Consider the following 12,393-nt stretch of genomic DNA (forward strand, 5'->3'; position numbering starts at 1 on the left):
TTTCTTTCCGGCACTTTCTAGGTTTTCCTATCTTTCTGTCTTTGGGTTTCTTCTGTTTGATTTTTGTCTGGCTCGATCTTTGGGTGTACTTTCGTGATTTTTCCGCCGGTGTTGGTTGGTTTGTATTTCCTGCTTAAGAGTTTGCTCTCAAGCCTTTTGATATTATATATATATATATATATATATATATATATTATATATATATATTTATCTTTCAAAAAAAAAGTTTGACTTTTTTATTAGTAGTTTGTCAACACTACTTTAGTTGCATATAATAATAAAATGTGTAAGAAATATATATTGATTCTTCTACTTGAAATTTGTCTTCTAAAGGAGAAGAGCCGAAATATATAGGGAGTTTATGATCTTTTATAGTATATCAAGTAACAATTTTGTGTCTAAGGGTGACGACTGTCCTATTACCACAACGTGATTCCACCCTTAGTACATTCATTAAAAAATTATTCTTTTTTTGAAAATGGAAGAAATAGCACATGATTCTTTTTCAAAAAATTCAACGTGTCAATACATTAGATAACAACTGTGATTCTGTTACATATTTAATTTAAAAAAAAAGTGATTATTAAACAATAGATGAAATAGAAGAGTATGAAATGCTAAGGAAAGTGGACAAAAAAGAATCACCAATAAAGTAGATGATAAATACATATTGATCATGGAAAAAAAAAAGAACGTGATAGTAGCATAAATCTGAATTGTGAAAGATAAATCATAAAGTATGACCTCATTTTTTTTTATTTCAAGTCATCCATGTTTGAGCTAATATTGCAGGGTGCCTACAAAATTTAAGATATATATCAGACTTTGTACATACTTGTTTTAATCAATAAAGAATTATTTCATTGTAAGGGAAAATAGAACGAACCTTAAATCGACAATAATATTTTTGCATCAGATGTTCATCAACTTATAAGATGTCATAGACATCATGTTAACAATGAAATAAAGTTAGGTCACTTAGAAGTCGGTTTGTATTAAAAAAACTATTAAGATAAAAAATTAAACAAACCACTCATATGTTCTCAAAAACTTCTTGGTAGACAACATTGCGCTTGGAGTTTGAAACTACCCCTTGTTTATCCCCTAGTGTTTTTTACCCGTGCGTTGCACGGAAAATTGATTGTTGGAGTTGACATTAATAAAAAATATAACAAAATGTGATGAGTATAGAGAAATACGTGTGGTATAGAGTAAATTATATAAGTTGTTTGTATGAGAGCTGTGATAGTAGAGAAAGAATGACGTAGATTCTCTCCCATCGTTGGATTAAATAGAGAATAAGAGAGGGAATTAGTTTGGCATGAATCGACATTTAAATAAAAATAAAAATATCAAAATATGAAAACAATGATAGGCTTAATAAATTAATAAGATTACTCCCTCCCAATAACCAAAAAAATTAATAAGATTACAATTGGAAAGCTAAAAAAATTGATCAAACTTTGTTCTATGTCTACTCAAAATGAGAAGATTGAAAAAATACATTGGACCCACAAAATCTGCCCCTTTTATCTCTCATCCCTTGCCAATCAAACACACTAACTCTTATCTCTCTCTCCTCTATTTCTCTCTTCTCTTTCACTACCATATCAAACAAAGCATTAGAGAACCTAGTTGAATAGTTTAGCAAGGCTATAACAAAATGGCATAGGAGTTCTTGGAAAATAATTTTAAAATTTCTTTAAATTATTTTTCAAATCTTATCCAATATAGCTTTTGTTTGAAAGTAACATATCCACTTCATTAGCATTCTTTGTGTGCAATCACCCTCCTCTCTCTCTCTCTGTCTCTCTATTCTCCTGCCTACAACTCATTTCCTTCTTGTAGCTTCTCATACCTTATTTCAAGTAGTGCCTTGATTTCTTTAAGGCATTTGATTCAAATTAGCCTAATTGAACCAACCAAAACACATAAAGAATAAAATTAAAAACAGACACATAAGTAGCTTCAAACCAATACATTAATCTTATGAATCAAATGCTAGACATAAAGAACTTTTAACTAAAAGGATTCATTCTCCTACCTCAGAAATTAAAAGCATTAAGCCACATGCTTTTCCTTCCCAAACTCTATCTCGAGCCTTTAATGTACTTCAACAATTCTTTTCGAATTTTTTTTTGAAATCTCCTGCATTCTTCATTCCTTAGCATAGTCTGAGAAAACAAATCATAATATGTCTTCGATCAAGAAAATCATTTCAACCTACAATATTATATCAAGAAACTGATTTTGGAGCAACACGCGTAGGTAGATTGGCGGAACCATCACCTATAACCCGAGTCAAAATAAGATTAGACATAAACAAAACTATGCAAAGAAGGAATTTGAAGAGGAAAAGGGAGAATGCTCACCACTTTTTCCGGCCAGCTCTCCAATTGAGTCATGGAACGTGACAAAGAGGGGAGTCGAAGCCATCATTATAAATTTAGTAAGGAGTAGTAGTAAATCTTCTTTCAAAATATAATTTATTTAAATCTTAGATAATTAGGGAAAATCTTTTAAAATTCAGGTTTCAAGATAAAATAGCACAACATAAGAGAGGCTATCTAAAAAATTGACAATAAAAACAAAACAAAATCTTTAAAAAATATTTAATAAAAATTCGGATTTTTTTTAGAGTATTAATTAATTTAAGATAAAAATAAACAACCTAAATCCTAATTGATTTATACTCTAAAAATAACTCTAAAATAGAATAAAATATTTCCTGTAGAATCACATACAAAGGAGAATCATAAAACATAAAAAACAAATCAAAATATTGCAAAATTCCATATAGAATATAAAATGGACTCACCATCCATGGCTTCGAAAGAATCTCTTTTGGTCGAATATCTATAAAAAAAAACCTGAAGAAAAGAATTTGAAATTAGCATGGCAAGTGATGAACGAAATTGACCTTGAAGTCAAACATGAGTGAATGAAAGTTAAAGGTAAAGTAAAATAAAATTGAAAAAAACCATAACATATTATGCAAGCAAAGGAAGAAAATAATTTGAAACCTCCATCTGCAACCTTCCCAATCAGTCCAAGGCAGCAAATCGGAGGGATGCGATTGCAAGTCGATGGCAAAGTGGTTCCGTTGAGAGATGAGACGATTTTGTGGGGGTGGTTCCGTTCAATGGAGAGATGAGATGAAAATTGCATGGAGGAGATGAATTCCATGGAGGAGATAGTGGAGGTAGGCAGTGTTTTAAGAGAGTTTTTGCTGATGGGATGTATTATTGATTTAAATCACTTATCACAGATTTTATATTAAGATAAAATCATGAAATAAACAACATAAATCCTAATCAAATCTAAAATTAAAAAATGTACCAAATAAATATAGATAAAAACTATCAAAATCTAGCAAATCACAATAAAAACACATAAAATCAGGAATTAATTAAAAATCCGAAAATTCAATAAAAATACCATAAAAAAATAAATAATAATATAAATTAAGATAAAATACAGAAATAAACAACATAAATCCTAATCAAATCTAAAATTAAAAAATGTACTAAATAAAAATAGATAAAAACTATCAAAATCTAGCAAATCACAATAAAAACTCATAAAATCCGGAATTAATTAAAAATCCTAAAATTCAATAAAATACCATAAAAATTAAGTAATACTCTAAAAATAAATCAAAAATAAATTAAGATAAAATCAAGAAATAAAAAACCTAAATCCTAATCAAATCTAAAATTTAAAAATGTATTTTTTTATTAAGGAGAAATAAGGTAAGTAAAAATCAGGGCACATGTGGCAAGTGGGTCCAAGGAGAAAGAGCTTACATGTAAAATATTAGGTGAGAATTAATCTGGGAGCGACACGTCACTAACTTGGCATGTGAGTGCGACACGTCATGCTAGAAGTTGTTCTTTTCTAATATATATAAAATTTAAAAATGTTCTAAATAAATATAGATAAAAACTATCAAAATCTAGCAAATCACAATAAAAACTCATAAAATCCGAAATTAATTAAAAATCCGAAAATTCAATAAAAATACCATAAAAAATAATTGATACTGTAAAAATAAATAATAATATAAATTAAGATAAAATACAAAAATAAAAAACATAAAACCTAATCAAATCTAAAATTTAAAAATGTACTAAATAAAAATAGATAAAAACTATCAAAATCTAGCAAATCACAATAAAAATTCATAAAATCCGGAATTAATTAAAAATCCGAAAATTCAATAAAATACCATAAAAATTAAGTAATACTCTAAAAATAAATCAAAAATAAATTAAGATAAAATCAAGAAATAAAAAACCTAAATCCTAATCAAATCTAAAATTTAAAAATGTATTTTTTTATTATGGAGAAATAAGGTAAGTAAAAATCAGGGCACATGTGGCAAGTAGGGCCAAGGAGAAAGAGCTTACATGTAAAATATTATGTGAGAATTAATCTGGGAGCGACACGTCACTAACTTGGCCTGTGAAAGCGACACGTCATGCTAGAAGTTGTTCTTTTCTAATTAATATATATATATATATATATATATATATATATATATATATATATATATATATATATACCATCACAAAAGAAACAAGCATGGCATGACCAACTCATCATAGTCATGTCAGGGGTCAAAGTTAACTTTTTTTTATATAAGCAAGGTCAAATTTTTTTTTTTGAGAAGCAACTGAATATTTATATAGATAATGAAGAATAAAAGTCATGAGAACAATCCTCTCATGTGGACAAAAAGTCTCAAACTGCTAGAAAGATGTGGTAAAAGAACGGCCAAGGAGAAAGCCTCATCAAAACCTCTCCAAGGGAAAACCCAAAGGGAAAAAACCCAAGGAGAGGAAAAAGAGTACTTTAACCAAGGCAACCAACCACAAACCAGAAAACGCAAGCAGTAGTATAGAGATAACTTTGTAAAATAAAATACAAGAACCCACAAACTAATACAGCAGACTAGAAAAGTAAGGAAGAGCTAATAGATAATAAAAGCAAATTCCTCTCTGGTTCATCACTACTCTTGCCTTGAAGAAGATAAGCCAGCATGAATACTGGAAGACTTGAAATAATAAAGGTCCCTTGAAATATCAGCCCCTCGCTTAGCCAATTTATCAGCTTCGCCATTTGCTTCTCTAAAAATGTGTTTCACCGATAAACAATTTACCTCCGCAGCCCACAAGTCAATCTGGTTAAGCTTGTTCAGCAATTTCCATGGTCTGTTACTTCGATTATTGACCCAACCGACAGCTAGAGAAGAGTCACTTTCAGTTGTTAAATTCCTCAATTGCCGACTAACACAGAGCAAAAGTGCCTCAAAGATTGCCCAGACCTTTGCTTCAAAAGCAAAGCCTTCCCCAACATGTTTAGAGAAAAACCCCAAAATCTCATTATCGCTATTTCGAAAAATGCCACCGATACCACATCTTCCCGGTGAACCTCTGGCAGCACCATCAACATTAATTTTGATTAAACCCGCCTCAGGAAGAGTCCAGCTCGCATGTCTTGCGATAGGCGCCTTGGGCACAAATCTAATTAGCTCGAAGTTCCTGGCCAATTGATCAATACTAAACGCATTTTGGAGGAGCAGATCGTGAGTCCACCATCCAATTCGTGAAAGGTGAAGATCCCACACTTCAGTACAGTTGAATAACTTCTGATTAAAGCACACATTATTCCTTTCAATCCAAATTGACCATGATAGAGCATATGGTATTAGACTCCAAAGCAACTTATCAGAATGTTTGGGCAAATGGTCCCATTCAGAAATAAGTCCCTCTAAGGACGAGGGAACAGCCCAATAAAAGCCTTCGCGATTTACAATCGAGCACCACAGATGCCAAGTATACTTACAGTGTAGAAATAGGTGAGAGCAAGTTTCTGTAGTGGTCGAGCATAGAGGGCAGGAAGAAGAGTCAGCTAGCTCGATACCTCTAGAAATTAAATTGGCTCTAGTTGCAATTTTATTCTTCTGTGCCTGCCAGAAAAAGAGCGCAACTTTGGGAGGAATGAGTTTTGCTACATTTTTAGGAACTTGCCAAGTGCGGTTGGTGAAGGTTTGATCTTCAGCCCAACTGCAAAGTTCCTTAACCGAGAAGAAGCCCGATTGATTGAGACACCAGATCAGATAATCACCCCCCAAAGAAGCTGGAATAATGGAGTTGATTGAGGCCAGAAGCTGAGAATGAAGTTCCTCCTCCCATGTAAAAAACGTTCTGCGAAAAACTAAAGACCAATTCCATGACCCTCTAGAGAAAGAGCTCACATCTGCAATTCTGGCATCTTTGTTTGCACTCAAAGCATACAACCTAGGTAAGACATTACAGAGAGCAGAGTCAGCAACCCACGGATCCTTCCAGAACTTAGTTCTCTTGCCATCTCCCACTACAACCAAAAGATTTTCCTTGAAACCGGCAGAAATCAAATCATCGTTTATTAGCACTCTCCAAATATCCCGAATAACAATGGACCCAACTGAAGTGTTTGATAATTCCAAGTGCCAAAGCAATGACAAAGGATCTAGGGAATATCTTTCAACCACACAGGTCCTCCAGAAGCTACTTGTTTCTCTACCGAAACGCCAAGCCCACTTCAATAATAATCCCCAATTTCTCCATTCAATGAATCCAAGACCGAGGCCTCCAGCTTTTTTATTTAGACAGATATGGTCCCATCCAATCCAGTATATCTTCCTCCTCCCAATATCATGGCCCCAAATGAAAGCACGAAATATCTTCTCGACTTCCTCTATCACTCTCTTTGGGGCTTTAAAGACAGCCATAAGGAAAAGAGGAATGGAGCAAAGGACAGATTTAGTTATCACCAATCTTCCACTTAGTGAAATGAATTTGGAGTTATACGACCTGGACTTACCTCTTAACTTATCTATCATGGGTCTCCAAAAAGAAATCCTCCTGGGATTGCCCCCGAGAGGAGCTCCAAGGTACTCGACCGGTAAAGAACCAATAGACCAACCAAACAGGTTTGCAAGTCTCCCCACTTCATCTGATTGAACATTACAGCCTATCAGTACAGATTTTTGGTAATTAACCTTCAAGCCTGAAGCATATAAGAATGTGATCAAGATGTTGCAAAGGGTCTCCAATTGCAGTTCGCTATTTTCACAAAATATCAAGGTGTCGTCTGCAAAAAATAAATGATTGATAATCAAGTTATTGCTGAATTTAACTCCACAGTAATTTGCCTCGCTCAGGAATTGATTCAATAAACATGAGAGACCATTCAGACATAGATTGAATAACAAAGGGGATAATGGATCCCCCTTGCGTAACCCATTTTCTATAGCAAAGAATTCAGTGGGAGATCCATTTACTAGTATTGCCAAAGTAGCAGTAGAGATACATGACTTCATCCAAGTTATCCATTTGTTCCCGAAGTTCATTTCATGAAGCATGTTAATCAAAAAGTCCCAATCAACTTGGTCGTATGCCTTTGCCATATCAACTTTGAGCATCAAACCCCCCTCTCTTCTTTTTGACAAAAAATCAGCAACTTCGTTTGCTAAAAGAATGCAATCTGCTATCTGTCGACCTTTAGTGAATGCAAACTGATTATTTGTCAATAGTTTGGGCATTACTTTTTGTAACCTTGTTGCAAGAACTTTAGCAATAAGTTTGTACGAGCTTCCAATAAGGCTTATTGGTCTAAACTGGAGCAAAGATGAAGCATTTTCCTTCTTTGGAATTAAGGTTATAAAGGCAGCGTTCATGCCTCTCGAAACTTTGCCAGAACTGTGAAAGTTTTCAAACATCTTACAAACATCTCCTCTCACCAAGCTCCAGAACTCCTGAAAAAATTTCAGATTAAACCCGTCGGGCCCCGGGGCTTTATTGCCATCAAGAGATTTAATCACACCCCATATCTCTTCTTCAGAGAACTCTTGCTCTATTTCAGCTTGTTCCAATCTGGACAGTTTTTGAAAGTTATGGCATGACAAGGCTGGCAGCACCTTCTTTTTGCTAGTGAAGAAGGTCTTGAAGTGTTGAAAAATCGCTTGCTTAATTTCTGCTGCCTCCTCTAACTCAGAGCCATTCACGATAAGTTTATTAATATTTTGCTTGGCCATTCTGACTTTGAATTGTCTATGAAAATAAGCTGAATTTCTGTCTCCTTCCTTAGCCCATCTTGATCTTGACTTTTGCCTCCATCTTGATTCCTCATATCTGTAAGCTGTCCATAAATCATCTAGAACTCACAGCCTTTTAGCCCTTAAAGCATTAGACGCACCATCCCTCAAAATCTGATCCATAACTGATTGGAGATCAGTTTCCAGTGAAGAGATTCTATCTGACATAGCATTTGGTCTACTCCCCTTCCATCGCTTAATCTCCTTTTTCAACTCTTTTAACTTGTCAAGTAAGGAAGCCCCTGACCATCCCGCCACCAATGGAGAGTTCCACCAAGCATTCACCAGATATTTGAAATCCTCCTCCAACATCCAGTTGTTATAAAATCTGAAGGGCTTTGGACCGAAATCGACAGCCCCCATGGACAGAGAAATGGCTCTATGATCTGAGAGACCCCACTCCTCAACCGATTGATGAACTCCGTCAATCTCTCTTAATATCTCTTCGCTAATCAGCCACCGATCCAGTCGGCTCCATAAACCTCCATGACGGGTGCTAAACCACGTGAATTCTGCGTTTGCTAAGGGAAGATCAATCAAGTTCAAACCAGAGACTAAATCAGAAAGGCCCGGATCAATAACATCAATACCACCTTTTCGTTCCCCAGGATTAAGGGTCCCATTGAAATCGCCACCTAGAAAGCATCCAAGACCTAGGTTACTCACCGCCGCTGCTAGCTTTGGATAAGTAGCAATCCTTTGATTCTCAACATTTGGACTGTATACATTGCCAATTAACACAGGAGCAGACAGGAAAGGTACTTTTGCTACCAATAGAATAAAGCTCTGATCCTTAATAACATCATCCACGGATATGATACCTGAATCCCAACAAGAGATCAATCCCCCTGCTGATCCTGATGCGTGAACCTCTGCGAAATTGAGGTTGATGGATTTAGCAAACAATTCTCCCACTCGATCTTTGTTTTCCCCCAGTTTTGTCTCCTGGAGTAAGATTAATTCTAATTTCACCTTTTTCAAGACTTCCTTCACTTCTCTTCTTTTCTCAGCATTTCCTAACCCTCGCACGTTCCAAGAGCACCATCTTCTTGAACGACCCATCAATTAAGCTGATTGTTTTGGAAATCCTCCTCTAGCTCCTCCGCCAGACCCTTTATTGCATCCTCGTCAGAACCAAGAAAAGACAGCCCCACTGATTTTCCAAGAGCCCAAGCTTTGGTTGCCCGGGTGAAATAAACACCAGGACCACTCCCTGTTACTGAAGCTTGAAGAACTACAAAGCTTGGATCAACACCGCCCGAACCTTCAGAGATTTCACGTAAGACAGAAGGACTCACCTCAGACTTGAGTTTTCTACCCCTTTTCTTCTTCTCCTTGCCTGGTCTCGCACAATCAAGTTCTAAACACTCGAGTGATTTTATCTTTGTGGACCTGCTCACGCCCTGTTTAGCCCTTTTCAATACTTCCTCATCCTCTAGAGCTAAAGCAACAGGATTGGACGATATTGGTCTTGGGGAGTCAGAAGAAAGAAATTCTTTGTTAACTCTATCGAAAGGAGAAGTATTTACCTCTGGGATATCATCAATTACCTCCAAAACGACATTGCTTGTCCTGTTTTTTGGGCCTGATTGTAAAACTTGGATTGGGTTTATAAGGCAAGCCCACCTCATAGAGAGGGACAATAGGAAAACTGCACCCAAACAGGAATAAGTTGAACAACTCATTTGGAATAACAATTTTGAAAAATTTGTGGTATGGGTATTCACTCCACCTATTTAATGTGCTCAAAAAAGGGTGATCCTTTGCATTCTCCAATGACCAATTTAAATTCCTGGACCAATCATAATTCACCATTTCAAAACTATTTTCAGCCGTCATGCCCCGATCAATACAAGTCTCGTCAAAAGCAGTGTGTAAACGCGAAACGTCACTGTCGGTGGTAGCATTCCCGATGACGTCAGGTTCGCCGTGATTATTCGCCGGAGAAGAGACAGGTATATCTATCCCCGCCCTGCAAACCGGTTTTGGCGACGCAATTCCGGCGTCTGATGATAAATCAATCTCGCTTGCCCAGCCGTCCTCATCCCTGGATCCCTCAAGGCCTTCATCATAAATATAGTCCACCTCCACGAGTACATTACAAACCATGGATTCATAAGTAATGGGGATGATCTGGTTCTCCAAAATCGGGTCAGAAGCTGCAATCAGGACCCTTGCAACGTCATATCTCAGCCCTTGTGTTGTATTGTCATCAAAACAAACGACTGATCCCTGGCTAGCTACTACCTTCGTCATAAACTCTATAGACCAGAGACCAATTGGAATTTTCCACAATTTTAGCCAAATCAGGACCTCTTTAGGCCTCTGGGTCCTCACCGCCGGGGACAGAGATAGGAAGCAACTGTCCCTGTTAACGTCCAGATTTTCCAGGAGATTTTGTCGTTCAACCATGGAGGCACATTCAAGGACCTTTTCTTTTGCACCAAAGGCCAAAACTTGGATATGTGGAAATCCTTTCTCTGTTAACAAAAACTGCACATCTTTGCAGCAAAGTACCTCCCGCGTTTCCGCTATCACGAGTCTGGAAAGTTTCTTATTCATCTGCACCCATTCCTGTTTCATCTCTGGCAGCTCCATCGGTGTCTCAACAACCTTTTGTTTTTCTCTCCAGACTTGTCGTATCATCTTCTTGCCTTTTTCCTTCTGAGTACGAACATCGTCTTGACTCTTCTTTATCCTCCACTCTTTCTTTAATGGTCGTTTGGTATATGTATCACTGTGAAAGCTCTGTGGGAACCAGTTGAGCTTGTTATCGATGAACCTAGCCGGATTTACAGACAGAAAGAAGTTATTGATCTACTTTCCGTGGAGATTCTTCATGGCTTCCAAGCCATCTTTTCCTCTGCTCGAATAGCACAAATCCAAACTTGACTCTTCGTTTTCTTTTCATCTTTCGCGGAACAAAAGTGCTGATTATTCTACCATATTTCTCAAAAATCTTCCTCAACTGTTTATGGCAGATTCTTTCTTCCAATCCATCCACGAAGAGCTTAATCCCTTCATGCTTGAAGCCGTTACCATTGCTATAACTTTTTTGAGTAGGAAAAACCCTAGCAGAGCCAGTGGGGTTCATGCTTCAAAGTTATGTAACATAATATATGTATAATCGTCCAAAGTCAGAGATTTCATAGAGTCACAAAACTTAAAAAGAGAAACTAAGATAGTCATAATAGAGATCTAACAAAACTACTCTCACGCTATTTTTTTGCACTATCCTTTCCATCTCCTCTAGTAGAACTAGGTTCCCCTCAACAGTGATGGGCGCCCTTAACGGACATGAGGACTCACCTCTAATGAATCGAGCCATCTACAAAGTTATATCAACACAACAACATATAGAATGTTACATATCATTTCATTCATTCAAACACATCCACATATAACGAAACAACATAATTAATCCACAATCATTCTTAGAAGTACATAATCTTACAGGTTCCATATCGAGGTTTTCCTTACTTTTGCATAAAATCTTGCACATACAACATCTAAATTTCAAAAGTTCAATTAATAATGAATTCATTGCTCATCATAACACAATTAATTTAATTAATTTCCTAGCCAGTTTAATTAACTATTCCTTACATTAAAAGCTTAATTTTAACTTTACCAACATCATCAACATCTCAAAATTCATTTTATACTTCGATGACAATTCTTTCCAAAAGAATAATTGGCTAATTACCAACCAAGGTTCCTTGGTGAATAACATTAAACCAAGGGTTTTTCGTTCAACACTTAACCATAATCACGACTTTGAGGTTTTTTCTTCTTCAAACTCGAAGATTTTTGTTTAGTTACAGCCACAACATCATTTAGAGACTAGAAATTAAGACTTCAAAGGTGAATTTTACTCTCTCTCTCTCTCTTCACGAAAATACCATGGCCGAGGAAGGTGAAGCTTTCTTAATGAGAGATTTTACTTACTCCATTAATACTTAAAAATCCTTGGTGATGTGACCAGGTCCTTGCTATATATTAATATCTTTGTGTTTATTTCTAATATTCAATGAGCTTCTCTTCCAAATGGTGATGTGAGCTAGAGTCAGTCTCAGATGGTGCAATGGTCTCCCTCTCTATCAGATTGTGTTATTCTAGACATGGATGGTAGTGTTTTGGGTAACCTGAGTAGAGGAAGTTTTGGTGGTTGTTTGCAGAATGCGGTCGTTGCTTGATTGGGAGGTTTCTTTGGTTTTCGATCGATGACCAAGATATTCTTCACCTTGATCTCC

The 12,393-nt window shown here is 36.1% G+C and overlaps 1 protein-coding gene across 1 annotated transcript; it reads right to left on the minus strand.

Moving 5' to 3' along the window:
- Positions 1 to 8,206: 8,206 nt before the first annotated feature.
- On the minus strand, positions 8,207 to 9,202 carry LOC130736174 (uncharacterized). Its single transcript, XM_057588019.1, has one exon. The coding sequence runs from the start codon at positions 9,200 to 9,202 to the stop codon at positions 8,207 to 8,209; it is 996 nt and encodes a 331-aa protein (XP_057444002.1).
- Positions 9,203 to 12,393: the final 3,191 nt, after the last annotated feature.

Source organism: Lotus japonicus, chromosome 2 (genome assembly GCF_012489685.1).
Source record: "Lotus japonicus ecotype B-129 chromosome 2, LjGifu_v1.2".
Classification (NCBI taxonomy): domain Eukaryota; kingdom Viridiplantae; phylum Streptophyta; class Magnoliopsida; order Fabales; family Fabaceae; genus Lotus; species Lotus japonicus.